This window comes from Lemur catta, chromosome 4 (assembly GCF_020740605.2).
Source record: "Lemur catta isolate mLemCat1 chromosome 4, mLemCat1.pri, whole genome shotgun sequence".
Taxonomy (NCBI): domain Eukaryota; kingdom Metazoa; phylum Chordata; class Mammalia; order Primates; family Lemuridae; genus Lemur; species Lemur catta.
Genome location: NC_059131.1, coordinates 109,274,043 through 109,294,772, shown reverse-complemented (window position 1 = coordinate 109,294,772; position 20,730 = coordinate 109,274,043). Strand labels below are relative to the sequence as shown.

Sequence of the window (20,730 nt, the reverse complement as noted above, 5' to 3'; positions counted from 1 at the left end):
GTCCAAATATATGCAAAGCTAAGTCTCTTCCTATGGGTAACGCAGAGGTTAGCTGTTACAGTGTAAACCCAATTTTTTAATGTAGTCAAATCTATAAATCTTTCTTCTTATGCCTTTGATTTTGTTGTAATTCAGGGAAAGGCTTTTCCAATTCTGAGATTCTTAAAAATTCTCTAATGGTTCCTTTTTCCTTTCATGGATTCATTTTCCAGAAATGAATGTTTGATGTTTTGAGAATTTATGCTCTATTATACAGTGTGAGGTTTTGATCCATCTTCTATTTCCAGTTGGATATCCTCTTATTGCATCATTTTCAATGTATAAATGGATAGGTTCTCCTTTATTTTAAGAAGAAATCATATGTCATTTCATTGAGTGCTAACTAAAAGTTCCCTTTGTTGTACTTAGATTTATCAGAGTTATGAAAAAGAACGATTTCTCATGCGTACAAATGACATGTTGCATGAAGAAATAGCCATGCTACAAATGGAAATAGCCACAATAAAATATCAGAATGAGGAAAAAGAAAATAAGTATATCAACCACATTAAAATTGTGGAAGAAGTGAATGAGAACCTTCAAATGACCATGAAAAAGAATGTGGAAAAGTTAACAGACACAGTATCTCAGTATAGTGACCAGCTTAATGCTCTGGCATGTGAGAATGCCTTGCTAAATGCTCAACTACAAAATGAAAAAGAGAGCAAGGAACAACTGCAAGCAGAACTTGAATCCTGCAGTTCTAGACTGACTGCTGCAATACATGATCAATACGTTGATCAAATTCTGATGTCAGGAAGAGACGTCGAAATGTCTTTCCAGAGAGCAGGACATGAGTGGTTTTGCTTACGGAATGAAATAAATGTACCTGTGTCTGATCTCAAAGAAAACCATGAGATTTTTGGTCAAAACTGTTCTAAGGCTCAAAGTCAAATCGGTAGCCTGGAAGATGAGCTCCATAGCACAAGAAATGTTCTGAGAGATAACACTCTGTCTTTGGAATGTGTCCAAAGACACCTCTACCAAACAGAATGTCAAATGGAAAAGATCAATCAAATGTATGAAAATGAACAATATCAAGTGAAGAAATACATTGGACAACAGGAATATCTAGAGAAGAGAATATCTGAACTAGAAAGAGGAAATATGTTGCTTCGAGAGCAACTGGTGTACGCTCACAGCAGAGCAGAGCATAAAGAGGAGACACTGATGAATATGCGAGAGCAATTTCAAGATACTGTGAAAAACCTTCTAGCTGAGAACGGAAAGCAAACCCGTCTGCTAGAAGATAGAAGTAAGCAGTTAATCGGTGAATGCAATCAGTTGAAAGAAAGGCTGTATCAAAATGAAAAAGGGAAACCAGAAGAAGTAAGTATCAAGAAACATAAATCTTTTTCAAAGTTCCTGAAAGAAAATTTAAAGTAATCTTTGTTTGTGACCATATGTTGAATCTAGTTGAATATAAACATATCTAGATGATAAATGTATTTGCAATATCAGGCTAGAAACATACCTTGTTTCCAGCTAATAAAAGGTATACATAAAAAATACTTTTTTTAAATTTATATTTTATTTCAGGATATTATGAGGGTACACACGTTTTGGTTACGTTTTATGTCTTTGCCTCACCCAGGCAGGGTTTAGAGGCACGCTCTTCCCCTCTACCATGCTCACCCTGTCCATTAGTTGTGAGTTTATGCCCTCCCCAAACCCCTAATTCCTGGAAAATATTACTACCGTGTGAGCGCCATAGTGTTGATCAGTCAGTGCCAATTTGATGGTGAGTACATGTGGAGGCTATTCCTCTGATCCTGTGATACCTTATTGTGGATAATGAGCTCAAGCTCAATCCAGGAAAAGTATAAGTGGTGCTAGACCACTGTCATTTCTTATTGTCATACACAATTGTGTAATATTCTTTGTATACATATACCAAATTTTAGTAATCCAGTCATGAATTGACGGGCACTTAGGTTGGAACAGAACATGGTAGACCGTGGTCAGGTTCAACAGTAGGAGCAGGAAATTCAAGAAAAAGCCACACAGTTTATTGCAGAAAAATTAGGAGAAGTCAACCTATTTTTACAGGTTAAGTGTGAACTGCACTTGCATTCATTTCCCTGCAGATTATATTGTCATATGTACATTGTGTGTGTTTTTTCTACTACACTTTTAGCAATTGGTTTTGTAGATTTCTAGAATTAGGGTGGCGTTTGTTTCTCCCTTTAACTTTTTCAGTTTCTATCGTCATTACAACTAAATCGATCTTTGAGAGTAGTGATGCACCTTAGAGAATCATTTGTATATTTAGGCCAGTTAGCATGCAGTTAGCATAAAACAATAGTACTAGGAAAAGAAAAAAAAATGGGATTTAGAAATTCTACCATACTCTTGAATTGTACTTGTGTTACAATGTTCAGTTTTTAAAATTGTAAATTATTTCTATTCTTTAGATTATTAGATTCCTTGAGTACTAATTTATGAATGATTCAATTTTTTAAAACCCAAATTGAATGATCGATTTAGTTGATAATTGCTGATAAATATTTTAAACCTCATCTTCTTTTGTCATGTATTTAAAATTGCTCTCTGAGGATGGGTGTGGTGGCTTATGCCTGCCAGCACTTTGGGTGGTGGAGATGGGAGTATCACTTGGGAACAGGAGTTCGACACCAACGTTGGCATCATAATGAGACCCCGTCTCTCCAAAAATAATAAAATGTGCCAGGCATGGTGGTGCACACCTGCAGTCCCAGCTAGTCGGGATGTAGAGGCAGGAGGATCGCTTGGGCCCAAGAATTGGAGGCTGCCGTGAACTGCGACTGGGCCACTGCACTCCAGCCTGTGTGACAGGGAGATACTTTCTCTAAAAACTAAGATAAAGCAAAATCAAATAAAATCACTGTCTGATTCAAAAGTGAAGGAAACAAATATGCAAGAATTGTTTAGGTTGTCACTGCTAAAAATGTATCCTTTTAATTTGTTTCAGGCACAAGCAGCATCGGAAGAATACAGACGACAGTTGAGAGAGAATCATCTGGCTGCAATAAGCAGTCAGAGGGAATTCAGAATGAACAATCTTGAATCCCAAGTCTCCAATATGACAACTGCTCCAGAAGATTTTCATTGTATTGAACTGGAAAAATATAAACACTTCTATCAATTAGAGTTAGAAGACAGAAAATACTTGCCAAAGAAACTAAAAATGTAAGTCAAAATATGGAATGGAAAATAAGTTAAGATCATTAATTTGCCTTGAAAGTACGCCTTTTACTAAGACAGACAGGTTCATGAGATTAGTGGGAAGTGAAAGCTAGCTAGATAATATAATTTTGGAAAATTATATTAATAAATAAACTTGCCTTTAAAATGGGAGTGCAGGACAGTTTACATCTCTCCCTCTTTTCTTGTTTTATCTGGCTTTGTTTCTCCTTAATAGTCTCACGTAGTTAACCTGACCTGATAGTCCTTGAGCTAAGTATTTTGGAAGCTTTATGATTTAGAGAGGGATACTGTCATAAAACTGCTTGTCACCATCCCCCTAAATGAAAATATTAATGAGTTTGACTCCTTTTCGGAAGACTACAGCCCGAACCAAATAGCCAAGTACTGCAACTACTTCTGGTGCATTCTGGCACTCAGTAAATTATCTTGTTTATATTGGTTTACCAAAAAAAATAATTTCTACATTTTCTTTTTTTTTATTTATTCAGGATGTTATGGGGGTACAAACATTTTGGTTACTGAAAGGGTGAATGAATGACCTAAAGGACACATTTCACACACAGGTTATGTGAGAGCAATGTGGCTGGTTTATTCACCCGGGTGTGGGTGGGCTGAGTCAGAAGTGTCAACACAGAAGGGAGTTCAATCAGGTTTTTTATAAACCGGGATAGCCGACCCCCTCCCACCAGCTGTGTTCAGTTCTTTGTTTCTGGGCCACACTGGCAGGTGGAGAATTGCTTCCTGCTATGGGCAGCAGAGGACAGTGGGCACAACAGTTGTTTGTAGTACATTTTTCTTAAAATGACCAAGTCCTATGGCCCCTTTCCCCAGTCGCATCCATCCTTCTGCTCTGACATAGTCCTTATCAGGAGACCTAGGGAGGGATAGCCTTGGTCTCCATCAGGGAGGGAGCGGGAAGGAATGCTGGCTGCAACTGTCTGATCTACAAAGTCCGGGGTCTCCCCAGACTGCTGTGGCTATTGTTTTATGAGCCTAAGCTTTGCATTAACCACATTCTGTCCTATACATCCTTTTTGGGTTTCTACCTGTAATAAACCTAACTGTTGCATACAATGCTGTTTGCCCTGCCCTAGCTTGGGCTACAAGCATGTCCCTTCCCCATACAGTGTGCTCTGCTTCCATTAGTTGTGGGTTTACCCTCTACCCTTCCCCCCGACCAGCACCCACTCAGTATTACTACCATGTGAACACCATAGTGTTGGTCAGTTAGTACCAATTTGATGGCGAGTACATGTGGTGCATGTTTTCAACCCTTGTGATACCTCACATCAAAGGACGGGCTCGATCTCTGTCCAGGATAATATAAGAGGTGCAAGGCTCTTTCAGACATCAGCCTAGGCAAAAAATTTATGAAGAAGAACCCCAAAGCAATCACAGCATCAACAAAAATAAACAAATGGGACCTGATCAAATTAAAAAACTTTTGCACAGCCAAGGAAACTATCATTAGCGTGAATAGACAACCTGCAGAATGGGAGAAAATATTTGCTTTCTACACATCTGATAAAGGGCTGATAATAAGAATCTATATAGAACTTAAGAAAACAACAAGAAACAATCAACCCAAGGACAGGAACAGAAACTTTTCAAAAGAAGACAGAATAATGGCCAGCAAATATAAAAAAGTGCTCAATATTTCTACTCATTAGGCAAATGCAACTCAAAACTACAAGATATCACCTAACTCCAGTGAGAATGGCCCTTATCAAAAAGTTCCAAAACAACAAATGCTGGCCTGGATACGGAGAGATAGGAACACTTTTTACACTGCTGGTGGGACTGCCAATTAGCACAACCCCTGTGGAAAGTAATTTGGAGATACCTCAAAGAGCTAAAAGTAGAAATACCATTTGAGCCAGTAATCCCACTACTGGGCATCTAAACAAAGGATAAAAAGATGTTCTAGGGCCAGGCATGGTGGCTTCCACCTGTAATGCTAGGACTCTGGGAGACCGGGGCAGGTGGATCATTTGAGCTCAGAAGTTCGAGACTGAGCAATAGCCTGAGCGAGAGCAAGACCCTGTCTCTACTAAAAACACAAAGAAATTATCTGGACAACTAAACATAGACAGAAAAAATTAGCCAGACATGGTGGCACATGCCTGTTGTCCCAGCTATTCAGGAGGCTGAGGCAAAAGGATTGCTTCAGCCCAAGAGTTTGAGGTTGCTGCAAGCTAGGATGATGCCATGGCACTCTAGCCTGGGCAACAGAGTGAGACTTTGTCTCAGAAAACAAACAAACAAACAAAAAGACATTCTATCATAAAGACATCTGCACTCCAATGTTTATAGCAGCACAATTCACAATTGCAAAGATGTGGAAATAACCCAAATGCACATCAATACATGAGTGGATTAGTAAAATTTCAGATATGTAACTATGGAATACTACTAATCTACCTTTTCATAGGGATAATCATTTTGTTGTGTGTATTTAAGGAGTATAAAATGATGTTTTGATATGTTTGTACATAGTGAAATAGCCATTATATTGCACCAAACTGATAAATTCACATTGTTCATTTTCACTTACTATTCCTTTCAATACAAGTGTTTCTTATGGCATCCACAAGAATCTTATAAATAGAGCCATTGCAGAAGGCAGCAATTATTACTTGTTAAGCCATACATTGCTGCATCATTGATAGACATTTCTCTACCCTCCTTACTTTATTTAAATTACTTCTTTTTCAGCAATTCCCCTAGGAATATATATATATATACACACACACACACACACACACACACACACACACACACACACTCACTCACTTCTTTGGAACAATTGTGAAAGCGTAACTGCACAGAGTAGGCATGCTTTGACACATCTTCAAAGTTAAAACACTATTTACTGGGAAGTTCCATTTACTCTTATGGTCACTTTTTGAAAATGTAATCATTTAGGAATCATTTAAGAAAAAATGAAATACTAAACATTTGTCTTTTTGCAATCTTCACAGAGCTACTGAGAGGCCAGCAGCGTTCAGTAGCAGTCTTGTTGCAGAGACACAGGAGACCAGAAGTTTCTCTGGCCCTTGTACAATGAGCACAGAGTCAGCTTCTGCTGGAACTGTTGTTGATGGGTTAGGTCTTCACAGAGAATTTCCTGGAAGAGAATACTCACTGTTTTCTTCTTCCTGCCCATGGACTTTAGATACCAGCTTGAAGAATAACTTGAGTGAGGTTAGTTATATGATCTTCTTTCCTTTGGGTTTCAGATTTCTGATATAATTACTGTTTTTAGTTTGGTGAAATACTGAGTTGTTTAAATGACCTATGCATGATTAGTAACGGTTATAATTATCTGAGTTAATAAAGAGAGGAAAGAGAAAGTTTTCTATTTTCTTAAATTCCCTGCAGCTCTCATTTTCAAGAGATACCCAGATAGTAATGTTATTCAATACATGTAAGTAAAATGACACATTTTAGATTTGTTTAAAGGCTGCATTTAAGTTAGATGTTAGAGATTGAATTTTCTGTAATAACAGGAAGTATATTGAGAGGTCCTTTGGCTTCCTTCCAATTGATTTTAGTTTGGCTGTGGTTGTGGTTCATAACACTTTTGAAGTTTTCCTCTACCATCTCAAAGTTTCCACCCTTAGTCACAAGGGAATGATTGGCATCCAAACACTTAACCACATCTGGATATTTATTATTTATAGCAGTCCAAGAGAGGTAAGTTTTATGAATTAAATAAACCTGTAGTACTACAAAGATTAACTTCTCTTTTTAAATTAAAAGATTTGTCATTTCCTTACATAAAAGTACATGTTTAATTGCTAAGGTAATTACAGCCTTTTAATCTCAAGTTTTGTAAAATTTGCCTATTGGTGGGCAATTGCACAGCACTTTTTAGTTAAATGAGGCATGTACTTGAACTTTTAAAATGGCATTCACTTTTGTCTCTCTATCTTGCCATCACTTGAATGATTGATGACTAAGATGGAAAATCTATCAAGACATTTTGCTGTCTTTTTTCCTTCTATAATCTGTGCCAGGCACTGTATTGCCCTTCAGGCGACAACAATTCTGAATTTCTAGTAAGGGAAATATGAGGAAAATGTGTGATTTAAGGGGAAAGTAAGAATAAAATGAAAGAGTCTTTTAAAACATTTAATATTTGACAGTCTCACTTGTCAATATAGATAAAATCACTCAAGCCTCCCACCAGCCAGGACAAAACTAGAAGCATCAATACTCCAGACCCTTTTCCTAAGCCTCTGGGTGCCCCTCCCAGAGCAGCTCCCTTGCTGGGATCTGGGTCCGTCCCTTTCCCTTCTGAGCTTTCATATGTAACCTGGGAAAAGATTATTACATTAATAGGCCCTTAGTTCAAGTCACGTTGCGATGTACATTTTACATAGTGTTTATTAATGGTAACGTAAGATTCTGTTGATAAAGCCTTCTCCCTTTATCTGGTATTGAGTTGTACTTTTACAACACCTGGCTGGTAATACTGTTATCAGATTATTCATTTGTTCATGCCTTTCTATGGTGGTGTTCTCACAAAAGTGTTCTGGAAAACAGTCTCTCAAAATACTGGGAAAAGTGTTAGTCAGACATTTGTGAAGGCATCAGATGTCATATTATGATTATCACCACAATATATTTATTAGCTTGAATATACTCTTTCAGGCCCCGTTTTGGGCATTTAGAGGGAGAATACCTTTTATACAAAGGAGTTAAACAAGAATCCTCTATATGAGAACATTTACAATACATTAAGAGTTAGAAATGTTTTCACACATTTTTAGAAATAACTAAAAATTGCAACTGTAAGCAGCCAGATGTTTCCAAAACCTGGTACTAATTTCTGAAAAGAAATAAAAATTACAATTCATGAGCTATATATTTTTGACCTCTTTTCTAATTCTAGAACATCGTGAATCAAAGAAACTAAGTTTGAAAACTGGCTCTAACCTATATTTATCCTTATTTCAAGCAAATTTTGGGAGATCTTAGTGTTCATATGACAAAATGTCAGTCATAAGACAGGCAGCACAATATTTTTACCTAATCTTAGCCAGTAGAATATTCACATGACATTATGACAGTGCCATTTTCTTCATGTGTGTATTCATGATTCTGTGCTAAAATGTTAGTAGCATAGAACATACTTTAATATTTTAGTTTTATTAGAAGTGGAAAATAAAAATTTTATTTTAAGGAAAAATCAATTACAGTGAAAAAACCTCATCATGTTTTATAAAGGGTAGAGTTTTTCTAAGAATTTCAAAGTAACACATTCATGTGAAAATGTGATTTGAATTGTCCAACCTTTGTACTGATAAGAGAAAATGTCACCCTTTTTGGAGTCGTGTATATTCAGTAGACCAATATTAATTGTACTTTTTTATTAGATGATTGTAGACAGCATCACACATACACACTCTGTTATCTAAATGTGAAATAAATAGGAATTTTATTTTATTATGTGATTATTTCTCTATTTAAGCAATCCTCAAGTTAAGTCTAGTCTCTCTAGCAATGCCATGAAAATGTCTCTGGTTTACCTGAAGATTATAAATAATATTTGACTTATTTCAGATGCAGCAGGAGTTGGAAGAAATAACTGTAGGACTAGAAGTAGGTATGCTGTCAAATTTTATGAATTAAATTGAGAGTAATGATTTGATTTCTGAAATCAACTGTAAGTAAGAAGTGGCATCCCTCTCTATTATTTGGTTAATAGATACTACATTAAATATTTCCTCTTACATGAATCTAGTGAAAGATGTGAAAACACTAACATTCATACTGAACAGTATACTTATGCTTCATGATTTCATTATCATATTTCATAGCTTCAGAGAAATCTCATGAAATTTATGTTTTGTTTTGTTATTTTCTGGATCTGCACTTTATTCACTCTACCATCCCTATGAACCTATTCATGCGTCAGGCAGCACACTGGAACTATTCTCAGAAAACGAAGGCATCATCAGCTTTCTACGTTTATGATAATGATTTAAGGCCAAAACCCCCAGACTCATCTAGTGACACTAAGCCAAGCAATTATAGTTCATAAGCAGTCACTTGACCTGTGACCTTTTAAATCCATCATCTACTTTTTCACTGGCATACTTTTGCCCTCAGAAAAGGTTCCATATTTCTTAGCATGGAAACATCACCCACATCAATGTGGTTCTTGTCAATTTTTTCAACTTCATATCTTGCCACATACCCTACACTGCCCCTCTGTTCTAGCATCTCAAAAACTAGACTACTTAGAATTCCACAATGTACCTCCTCACTGCCACCTGTTTTCCTTTACTTCTTCCCTCTATCTGATAATTGTCCCTCAGCTATCAAGTTATGTATCACTCCTACCAAAAAGTGTACTCTACTGATAGAAAACTTGGACAGATGGCCCTTGTCTGTGTTAAAAGAGTGTCCATTTTATACTTGTTATGGTCTCTCTGACTCTGCAGGGTGTTCCCTGCTTCTCCTCTTTGCATATTACAGTATACGATTGTTGAGGTCGGTCATGTGGACTGTGTCATCTTCACCTTGTCATTCCAGTGCTTGTCATAGTTCCTTCGCATGTGGTTGTTGAATGAGTGAAGGGAGCTGAGAAAACCAGATGCTGAACCACAATGATAATTAATTTAATGTGCAACTATGGGCAATAATATTTAATATAATAATAATAATATGATAATATAATATTAATATTACAATACGAGTTTTGTATTGCCTGTTTACATATATATTTATCATTCTTATTAACACCAATAAAGTTCTTGCCTCTTTCTTACTAGCTTACACTTATTTCCTACAAAATCTTTTAGGTAAAGAATATAATTCTTTACTTTTATTTCCAGGTGCTGCTGGATACAGTCCTCTAGAAGAGTTTCTCCTCTAGGATACATTAATGAGTCAAGTCTAAATGAATATATTCTTTGGAAGGCATCTCAACAATATATGCCAATTTTTTTTTAAATTATATGATGTGAAAGACTTTTAATTGGATCTTGCCAATGAAAGCCAATTTTATATTCTCAAACTGTCAAAGTGTGAGCTCTTTCAATAACCAAACACGCAAGTTTTCATGAATACTTTAGTGAAGTTACTTGATTTCTCATTCGTCTTTTACCATTTTCATCACTATACATAATGATAAATTTACATTTAGACAGACATCATTTTGGTTCAGGTACTGTGGTCATTGTCAATGTTTGGAGGTGTTACAATTGTTACAGTGCCATCAGACTTATGTAATTTTAATTTTCAGCACAGATTTATATGGCTCTTTCTTCCTAGAGACAAAAAGTTTGCCTAACTCTTTTGATTTTTTCTGTTCATTCAGATTTAGATCATGTGTGTTTTGACAAGTGTATCACAGAAGTGATCCTGTGGATCTTCTCTTTGCATCCTAACATGGGATCTACATCTGATTTGTCTTATTCCTGATGATGTTAGTATTGACCGCTAATGGTGGTATCTGCTGTGTTTGAGATTTGACTTGCTGAATGAGCCAAGCATAGTACCTGAAATAAATCTAACTCAGTCAGGTGTGTAATTCTTTTTACACTAACCTTACTTGCTTCAATTTCCTCATATTTTGGTGCAGATTTTATTTCTAAATTAGTGACATCCTTTGGTCTGTTGTTCTCTTTTTTTCTTTTGCTGTCTTTGTCTGGTTTTGATGTGAAGGTGATACTGGCTTTATAAAACTATTTGGTAAGTAATTGTCTTCTTCAATTTTTTAGGAGAGTTTGTATAACCCTGGTGTTAATTCCTTGAATGTTGGTTAAAATTCTCCAGTGAAACCCTCTAGGCCTAGAGACTTTGGGGAGAGGGAGCTGTTTTATTCCAAATGCCATTTGTTTCTTAAATAGTTATGGAGCTATTCAGGTTATCTATTTAATATTGGCTCAGTTTGGATAATTTGTGGTTCTTGAGAAATTGCTCCATTTGTTATACATAGTTAAGTTGATGAGCATGACATTTTTTGTAGCATTCATTAGTTATCATTTTAATGGCTGTAACATCTGCCTTTTTTGCTGCTCATGTCTGATATTAGTGATCTGTATCTTCTCTGTTTTTATCTTTCTCGGTCTTGTCAGATTTTTGTTGATTTTATTTATTTTTTTAAAGAACTAGCTACTTCTTTTCTTGATTTCTTATTATTTTTCTGGTTTTTCATATAATTATTTTTCTTCTTATATTCACTATTTCCTCGTCATTCTTATTTTCAGTTTCTCTTGCTCTTTTTTAGTTTCTTAAACTAGGACTATTGATTTGAACTTTTCCTTTTATAATAATGTAGGTACTTAGTGCAATAAATGTCATCTTCAGCACTGTTTAAGTGGCGTTCACATAATTTCATTAGTTATATTTTTATTTTCATCCAGTTTCATGTATTCTATATTCCTTTCAGTTTTCTTCTTAGACCCATGGCTTTCTTTGATGGGTACTATTTAATTCTCAACTGTTTGGAGAATTTCTGTTACCTTTCTCATTGATTTCCAGGTGTATTCAATTATTTTAAGTGAACGTACTTGTATGATTTCAATGGTTTTAAATTTCTTGAAGTTTATTTTGTGACTTAGAATATGGATTATTTTTGTGAATTCATCATGGATTATTGGAAAAAAAGTTTCATATGCTATTATTGGGTGGACTGTTCTATGACTACCCACTTGTGGGGGCTGAGAGTGTTATTCACTTGTTCTACGCCTGTGCTGATCTTCTGTCTGTAGATTACTAGAGTGGGGTGGTGAAGTCCTCAGGTAAAATTGTGCATTTATCTGTTTCTCTTTTTAGTTCTGTCAGTTTGTACTTCATGTGTACAGAGGCCATATTGTGTACACATTTAAACAGCTCTTATGTCTTTCTTGTTTGTTGGCCTTTCCATTATTGTGTGATGTACCTCTTTATGTCTAGTAATTGTTTTTGCTCTGAAGTCTACTTTATCTCATATTAACATAGCCATATTAGTTTTTAAAGAGAACTGAGGTTGCGTAGTTTATCACTTCCATCCTTTTACATTCGCTGTAACTATGCTGTTAAATTTGAAGTGCGTTCATTAACAGGCAGCATAAATTTTGTTGAATCATGCTCTTTCCCCCTCCACTTTGGTATTGTCTTTTAATTGACACATGCCCACTATTTGCATTCAAGGGAATTGTTATGTGCTTAAGGGTCAGGTGTGTGCTACTTTTTGATTTGTTTTCTGTTTGTTAATTATCTTGCTCTTTCCTCTGCATCTCTTTCCTTACCCTCCTGTTGGATACTTCAGGAGTTTTAGGATTAGATATTGATTTTTTTACAGTGTTTTTGATAATATATCTTTTATAATTTTCTTAGTGGTGACTTTAATTATTATTATACATGCACAACTTATCAGAGTCCACTGGTGTGGATGTTTTACCATTTGAAGTGAAATGTAGAAACCTTATTTCCATTTAGCTTCCTTCAGCTTTTTACTTTTTAAAATGGAATGGTGCTAAGTGATGCCCCTGTTACACTGGATGCCACATCAAATATCATTCAAAAACGTATGGGAAGAAGCATATTTTATCCTCCCCTATTTTCCCATTCTGATGTTCTTCTTTTTGAGGTTCCAAGCATTCTTCTGATACCACCTCCTTTCTGTTTAGAGAACTCACTGTATACATTGGTAAGAGGAGGTTTGCTAAGCACAACTTGTCTTAGTTTCCTCCATCTGAGGATGCCTTCATTTTCCCTTCCTTTCTGAGTGTGAATTTTGCTGGATGCAGATTTAGTGGCTGATAGTTCTTTTCTTTCAGCAATTTAAAAATGTTAGGCCTCTTCCTCCCATCCTCCATGGTTTTGAATGAGAAATCTGTCATTTGAATCCATATCTCTCCATCAGTCTACATCATTTCTCTTGGGCATGCTTTGAAGAGTTTTTAATCTGTCTTCATTTTTCAGTTTTCAGAAGGTTTTAAAGGACATGTCTTGATCTGGACTTCTTTGGGTTTATCTTATGTAGAATTCACTTAGATACTTGAATCTGTAGGGTTTTGTCTGCCAAATTTGTGATATTTTCAGATATTACTTCATTGAATATTTTTTCAGTCCTACTGTCTCTTTCGACTTTCTTTTTTTCCCTGGGTCTCTGATGATACAGATGCTGTCTGATGGGTCCCCGCGGCTGTCTTGTTTGTTCTGTTTTATATCTGTTTTTTCCTTTATTGTTCAAAATAGGGAAATTCTATTGATTTGCTTTGAAGTTCATTTATTCTATCTTCTCCCTTTTACTATTGAGTTTATCCTCCAAATTTTAACTTAGTTATTATAGTTTTAAAATCTACAATTTCCATTTGGTTCCTTGTTTTTATTTTGTATGTCGGAGTATTATAGGGTTACAAAGGCTTTGATTACATAATTGCCTTTGCCCTGTCCCAAAACAGTGCCCATTCACTAGGGAGTATGCACCATAGCCGCTATTTGTGGATTTACCTAATCCCTCTTCCCCATTCCTACCTGCTCAACACCCTATCAATGTTTCTTCCCATATGTGCACATTAGTGTTGATCATTTGGTACGAATTTAATGGTGAGTGCCTGTGGTGTTTTTCCATTCTTATGATATTTCACTTAAAAAAATGGACTCTAGCTCCATCCAATATAATAGAATAGGTAGTTAATCATTTTTAATTTTTTTATACGGCTGACTAGTACTCCACGGTACACATCTGCCACATTTTTTAAATCTGCTCATGTATTGATGGGCACTTGTATTGTTTTCATATTTTTGCAGTTGTGAACCATGCTGCTATAAACATTCGAGTGCAGATGTCTTTTTCATAGAATATCTTTTCCTTTGGGTAGATGCCCAATAGTGGGACTGCTGGATCAAATGATAGTTCTACTTTTAGTTCTCTGAGTTATCACTATGGTACTTTCCATAGAGGGTAGTGTCAGTTTCCAGTCCCAGCAGCAGTATATGAGTGTTCCTATCTCTTGGTATCCACACCAACATTCGTTGTTTTGGGACTTTTTGATAAAAGCCGTTCTCACTGGAGTTAAGTGATATCTCATAGTGGTTTTTATTTGCATGTCCCTGAGGATAAGAGATGTTCACCACTTTTTAAAGATGTGTGTTGGCCATTAGTCTGCCATTAGTCTTTTCTTTTGAAAAGTTTCTGTTCATGTCATTGACCACTTTGTATGGATTTGTTTGATGAGTTCCATATAGATTCTGGTTATCAGCCCTTTATTGGATGTGTAGCATGTGAATATTTTCTCCCATTCTCTAGATTGTCTGTTTGCTCTCATGGGAGTTTCCTTGGCTGTGCAGAACCTTGTTAATTTGATAAGGTCCCATTTGTTTGTTTTCACTGATGCCATGATTGCTTTTGGGGTCTTCTTTATTAATTCTTTGCCTAGGCTGATGTCTGTGAGAGTTTTTCCAACATTTTCTTCTAGAATTCTTAAGGTTTCATGCCTTGGGTGTAAGTCTGTAATCCATTGTGAATTGATTTTTGTGAGAGGCAAAAAGGGCAGTTCCTGTTTGAGTCTTCTGCATGTGGCTATCCAAATTTCCTAGTACCACTTATTGAATAGGTATTCTTTTCCCCACTGTGTGTATGTTTCTTGTTTATCAAAGAGCAGATAGCTCTATCTGGATGGTTTTGTATCTGGGTTTTTAGTCCTGTTCCACTGGTCTATGTCTCTGTTCTTGTGCAAGTACCATGCTGTTTTGGATACTCTAGCCTTGTAGGATAGCTTGAAGACTGCTAAATTGGTGCCTTCCATTTTTTTCTTTATGCTTAAGGTTGCTTTTTCTATACGGGGGTCTTCTCTTGTTTGATATAAAGTGTTCATTTATTTTTTTGAGATATGCAAAAAACGTTGTTGGTATTGTAATAGAGATTGCATTGAATCTGTAGATCAGTTTGAGCAGTATGACCATGAGCATGGTGTGGCTTTCCATCTGTTTATGTCCTCTGCTATTTCCTCGCTCAGTGTTTTGTAGTTCTCCCTGTAGAGGTCTTTCACCAGCTTAGGTGAATATATTCCTGGGTATTTTATTTACCTTGTTGCCATTGTGAAAAGTATGGAGTCTTTGATTTGGATCTCTGTTTGACTGTTGTTTGCGTATATGAATGCTACCAATTTATGTACATTAATCTTGTAACCTGAGACTTTGCTGAACTTATCAATTGCAATAATCTCTTGGCTGAATCTTTGGGGTCTAGATAAAATATCATATTGTCAGCAAAGCACAGTAGTTTGACATCTTCTGCCCCCATTTGTATTGGCTTGCTTTCTTTCTCTTATCTAATTGCCCTGGCTAGGAACCCAAGCACTATGTTGAACAGAACTGGTGATAGAAGGCAATATTGTTTGGTTCCAGTTCTGAGCAGGAAGTCTTTCAAATTTTCCTCATGCTGTATAATGTTGGCAGAGAGTTTGTCCTATACGGCTTTTATCATTTTGAGGTAAGTCCCATCTATGCTTATTTTGTTAAGCGTTCTTATCATAAAAGTGTTCCAAATTTTATCAAATGCTTTCTGTGCATCTACTGCGAGGATCATATGGTCTTAGCTTACACTTCTGTTTATGTGGTGAATTACATTTATAGATTTGTGCATGTTGAAACATCCCTGCATTTTTGGGATGAAGCCCTCTTAATCATGATAGATTATTTATTTGATGAGTAGCTGAATTAGATTTGCTAGGATTTTCTTGACATTTTTTGAATGTATATTCATAATGGATATTGGTCTGTAATTTTCTATTTTTGGCGAGTCCTTTCATGGCTTTGGGATCAGAGTGGTGTTGGCTTTGTAAAGTGTGTTGGGGAGGAATCCTACCTTCTCAATATTGTGGAATAATTTCTGCTGTATAGGCACCAGTTCTTCTTCGTAGGTCTGATAAAATTAAGCTGTGAGGCCGTCTGGTCTGAGACTTTTATTTTTAGGAAAGTTTTTATTGCTGCTTCAATTTCAGTACTTGATATTGGTCTGTTCAGGAATTCTATTTCTTCCTGATTGAGCCTAGGGAAGCATTGTCATTCTAAGAATTTGTCCATTTCCTCCACACTTACAAGTTTACCTGCATAGACATTTTCATAGTATTCATACATGATATTATGTATTTCCATGGTATGAGTTGTAATTTCTCCTTTTTCATTCCTGACTGAGCTTATTAGCACCCTGACTTTTGTGCTTCTGGTTCTAGTGAGGATCTTGCCAATCTAGTCAGGATCATGCCAATTTTCTTTTCTTTTCAAAGAATGAACTTTCTGTTTCATAAATTTTTTGTATAGGTCTTTTATTATTGATTTCATTTAGTTCTGCTGTGATCCTTCTTATTTCTTTTCATCTGTTGGGTTTGGAATTGGTTTGCTCATCCTTTTCCAGTTCTTTGAGATGATTCATTAGATTGTTGGTTTGTGATCTTTCTGTATTTTAGAAAAAAGAATGTATGACTATAATTTTCCTCTCAGGATTGCAGTAGCTGTGTCCCACAGATTTTTGATAACTTGTGTCCCTGTTATCATTTAGGTCAAAGAATCTTTTGATTTCCATCTTAATTTCCTTCTTGACCTGAGTATCATTCAGAAGTATGTTGTTTTGTTTCCATGAATTTGTGTAGAGATGATTGTTTCTGTTGGAGCTGATTTCTAATTTTATTCCATTGTGGTCTGAGTGGATACATGGTATAATTTGCATTTTTTAAAAAAAATTGTTGAGACATGTTTTATTGCTTAGGATATAGTGAAGCTTAGAGAATGTCCCAGTAGCTGATGAGAAGAATGTATACTCAGCAGTTTTTGGGTAAAATGTTCTGTAAATGTCTGTTAGGATCATTTCTCATAGAGTTCACTTTAAGTCCATTGTTTCTTTGTTTATATTTTATTTGGAGGATTTGTTCTGTTCTGTGAAAGGGGTTTTGAAGACCCCAGTTATTATGGTGCTGCCATTTATCATTTTGCTTAGATGAAGTAGTATTTGCTTCATGAATATGAGTGCAGCTCTGTTGACCATGTAAATATTTAGAATTGTTATGTCTTCTTGTTGAATTGTTCCTTTTACCATTATATTATGACCATCTTTGTCTTTCATTACTTTTGTTGATTTGAAGACTAAGTTATTCGATATGAGAGCTGCTACACCAGCTTTCTTTTGGTTTTCCTTTCCATGGAATATTGTTTTCCATGTCTTCAGTTTGAGTCTGAATGAGTCTTTGTGAGTTAGATGTATTTCCTGAGGATAGATGTTACTTGGCATATGTATATGTATTCATTCACCTAATTTATGTCTCTTCAGTGGGCAGTTCAAGTCATTCATATTTATTGAAATATTTGATAAGTGGGTCAGATCTGTTCATCCTGTTGATTAGATTTCTGTTGCTTTGTTTTATCTCTGTGCCATTGTGGTATCTGGCCTTTAACCTTTAGCTTTTGGGTAATTTTACACTGATGAGTTCTATTGTGCTGACCCATGACTAATGCAGTTCTGAGTACTTCCTGCATGGCAGGTCTTGTCTTGAACAACTCCCTCAGAGATTGCTTATCTGAGAACAATTTTATTTCTCCGTCATATATGAAACTTAGTTCTCCAGGATACAAAATTCTAGTTGGGCCTTATTTCCTTTGAGAAGAGTGAGAATAGAGCCCCAGTTGTAAGGTGTCACTTGAGCAGTCTGCAGTTAGTGTGATGTGTTTCCCTGGGTAAGCTACTTACCGCTTTCCCCTTACAGCTCATAAGAGCACCTCTGTCATGTTTAATTTCTCCACTCTGATGACTATGTGTTGTGTTTTCCTCTTCATCATGGCTCCGCCAGGGGTCCTAGGAGGTTCTTGTACCTGGATATCTAGAATTCTAGCAAGGTCAAGGAAATTTTCCTCAATCATTCACTCAATTAAATTATCTAACCGTTGCGTATTTTCTTCTGCCGCCTCAGGAATGCCTATGATTCCTATGTTAGGCCTCTTATCATAGTTCCATATTTTTGTATGTTTTGTTTATTTCCCTTATTTCTCTGTTCTCTCTCTGTGACTGACTGATTTAATTGAAAGGTGGTATCATCAAGCTCTGGGATTCTTTCTTCTGCCTGACCTAACCTGTTCTTAAGGCTTCTTACTGTGTTTTGTAATTCCTTGAATGAATTTTTCATCTCCAGAAGTTCTGTTTGATTTTTCTTTAATACTTGAACTGCTTTAGTGAATTTTTCATTCATTTCCTGCACTTTGGTTTTTTTTGTGTGTTGTATTTCCATATTTTATTGAATTGCATTGAGGTTTCTTACAATCCATGTTCAAAATTATTCACCAGTCATTTCAGTGTTATGATTTTGGTTGGTATCCATTGCTAGAGTGCTGGTGAAGCCTTTCCTGGGTGTTCTTTAGCTTTTATTTTCCATACTTCTAGAGTTCTTTTGCTGATTCTTTCTCGTATGGAGCAATTTTTACCTCTTTGGAGGTAAAAACTTTCGATTTTCTTTTGTTTCCATAATGACATATACCAAGTTTAATATCTGAGCCCTGAGGTCATGCTTCTGTGTGAGAACTGACCACACCCTGTATGGTGAGTCAGTAAATGTAGTAAAAGGGCATGTAAACTGACCTCCCTATCCGTAGGTGTTGCTTGCTGGGAAGAACAAGCTTCAGTGTTGTTTTTGGTTCCTGTGACCTCGTCTAGTTACTCAGAAGAACTCTAGTGTCCCAGGTGGTGGGTGGGGCTCTGGAACTGGCAGGTGTGTCCTTATTTTACACTTCAGCGGGTCCAGGTAGGGGAGTGAGGCTGGGTGTGGCTTGGTTTCGTGAACCTGCACTAAAATTCCACAGAAGTTTTAGCAGGGGTCAAATTTCTGCTACCTGCCTTTGGGCAAAGCTGCCAGGGATGGGCTGAAGTAGGGCCTACTGAGCCAGAAAGTCTGTGTGTGGAGGCAGGGCTGTCTGAGACCCTGAATCAGGTAGTCTGGAACAAACTTCACTTCTTTCCACCCTCCCCTATTCTGTGGTTTCTTCCAAGCCTCTGCTGGCAGGCAGGACCTCAAGCCAGCCTTGTTGTACTATGACTGTGATGGGGACTGAGAGTTTCCCTGTCCAGGATCCCAGCCAGAGCTGGGAATGGGGCCCTTCTGGGGGAGGAGGGGTGCCCCCACATGTACACCATAGGTGTGAACCCAAACTGCACTCTCTCCCAATCTGCCCCTGCAGGCATCCACAGCTCATGAGAATTATTCACAAATATCCCCTCTTGCCCCTGGGTTTTGTGATTGGGACCTGAGTGTACTGGATCTGACATGTGGGCCCATCCTCTGGGCCCTGGAGATCAATCCCTGAACATAGCAGGGAGAAGCATACTGTTCCCAAGTCCCTCCTGGGATGCTCAAGCTGGATCAATGTCCCTCCACTTCGGGCTGTGTCCCACTCTGCTGAAGTCACCAGCAACAGTACCAGGGATGGCCAGCAGGCAGTGCACTCACAGTCCAAGCACCTCTTTTTTCTGCTACAGGACCTCCAGAGAAAAGGTATGAGCTCCATTCCCTGTGGGAGCCTCTGTGTGGTGGCTCAATTTTTTCTCTCAGTAGCCATGGGAGGGGGAGGGGAAGGGAAGAAAAAGAGTCTAGGTGGAGGAAAGTCCACTCTCTCGTCTTCTTCAAACCTCTCTCTGGGAGGCAGTCCACCCAGAATGACGGGTGTGTGGAATCACTCTCATCATCCAGGACCCACTGCACTCATGTGGCTCCTGCAGTCTGGGCCAGAGTTGAGAAATGTCTGTGTTGGGATGAGGAAGATGGAACCAGAATGTTTGGGGCACCCTGGTGAAGACAAAGGCAGCAGGTGTGTCAAAAAGCAATGTGGAATCTCCCATCTTGCTTGGGTCTGTGCGGCATGAGATGCACTAAGCGGTGCTGGGAGTCTAGTGCCCTTTTTGAAAGCAGCTCTCCACTCACTGGGAGCAGCGTTGTCTGGGCTTGCATCAACAGAATGTCTCTCCAGCACCTCAAGAGCCCAGGAAGAGTCTGAGATACAAGGGAGGGGTATGGTACTGGATCCAGGTACCCTTCCGCCTGGACTCCTAGCCTCTCTGGGCTTAATTCCCTGCCAGTGCCTTTCTCCTTCCAGTCTTGCTCTTCCTCTTCCCCTGGAGTCTCCTGTGGGTTCAGGAACCCTTCCTTAAGCCCCCTTTCTGATCTACATTTGTCTGTCTGTTTTTTCTCTTTCATCTAAAACTTCTCCTTCTATAGAGATGCTCTGGCTGGTGGTGCCTTCGGTCCACCATCTTACCCCCCATAACCATTTGGTTGTTTCTCATAACTTCTTTTCCTTTCCTGAAATTTTTAAGGTTTTCATTTGTTTCCAGACAATTCCTAATTGCTTATTGGCATGACCTCACTCAGTCTCATTGTAGCTGGGGCAGCGTAGAGGTTCAGGTGCCTGCTGGGCCCTGCTGACAAAAGAAGTATGGGAAATGGAAGTGCAGATTAGCCTGGACTCTACTATCTTGTCAGTGTGTTGATTCTGGCTTGCAGTGGTGGCTCAGCTTCCTACTTG

At 37.5% G+C, this 20,730-nt stretch overlaps 1 protein-coding gene and 1 long non-coding RNA gene across 4 annotated transcripts in view; both read left to right on the top strand.

Annotated features, from left to right (window-relative positions):
* LOC123637395 (ankyrin repeat domain-containing protein 26-like) overlaps window positions 1-20,730 on the top strand; it is a 35,123-nt gene that overhangs the window by 14,034 nt on the left and 359 nt on the right. The window contains exons 7-11 of one of the 2 annotated variants that reach the window (XM_045550583.1): window positions 409-1,368; window positions 2,990-3,207; window positions 6,207-6,429; window positions 8,794-8,836; window positions 10,071-10,189. In XM_045550583.1, the coding sequence (XP_045406539.1) occupies window positions 409-1,368; window positions 2,990-3,207; window positions 6,207-6,429; window positions 8,794-8,836; window positions 10,071-10,111 (1,485 nt within the window). In that variant the 3' untranslated portion in view covers window positions 10,112-10,189. Of the gene's footprint in view, window positions 1-408; window positions 1,369-2,989; window positions 3,208-6,206; window positions 6,430-8,793; window positions 8,837-10,070; window positions 10,190-20,730 lie in introns of those variants that run through there. The other variant, XM_045550584.1, reaches the window with a different exon arrangement.
* On the top strand, window positions 10,247-20,090 carry LOC123637397. Of its 2 annotated transcripts, none has more exons than XR_006734839.1 (4): window positions 10,247-10,262; window positions 10,556-10,760; window positions 10,903-10,929; window positions 19,390-19,625. It is a non-coding gene; the product is annotated as an uncharacterized LOC123637397 (long non-coding RNA). The 2 variants fall into 2 exon arrangements; XR_006734838.1 differs by lacking the exon at window positions 10,247-10,262 and adding an exon at window positions 19,899-20,090 and having other exon boundaries at window positions 10,521-10,760; window positions 19,390-19,703.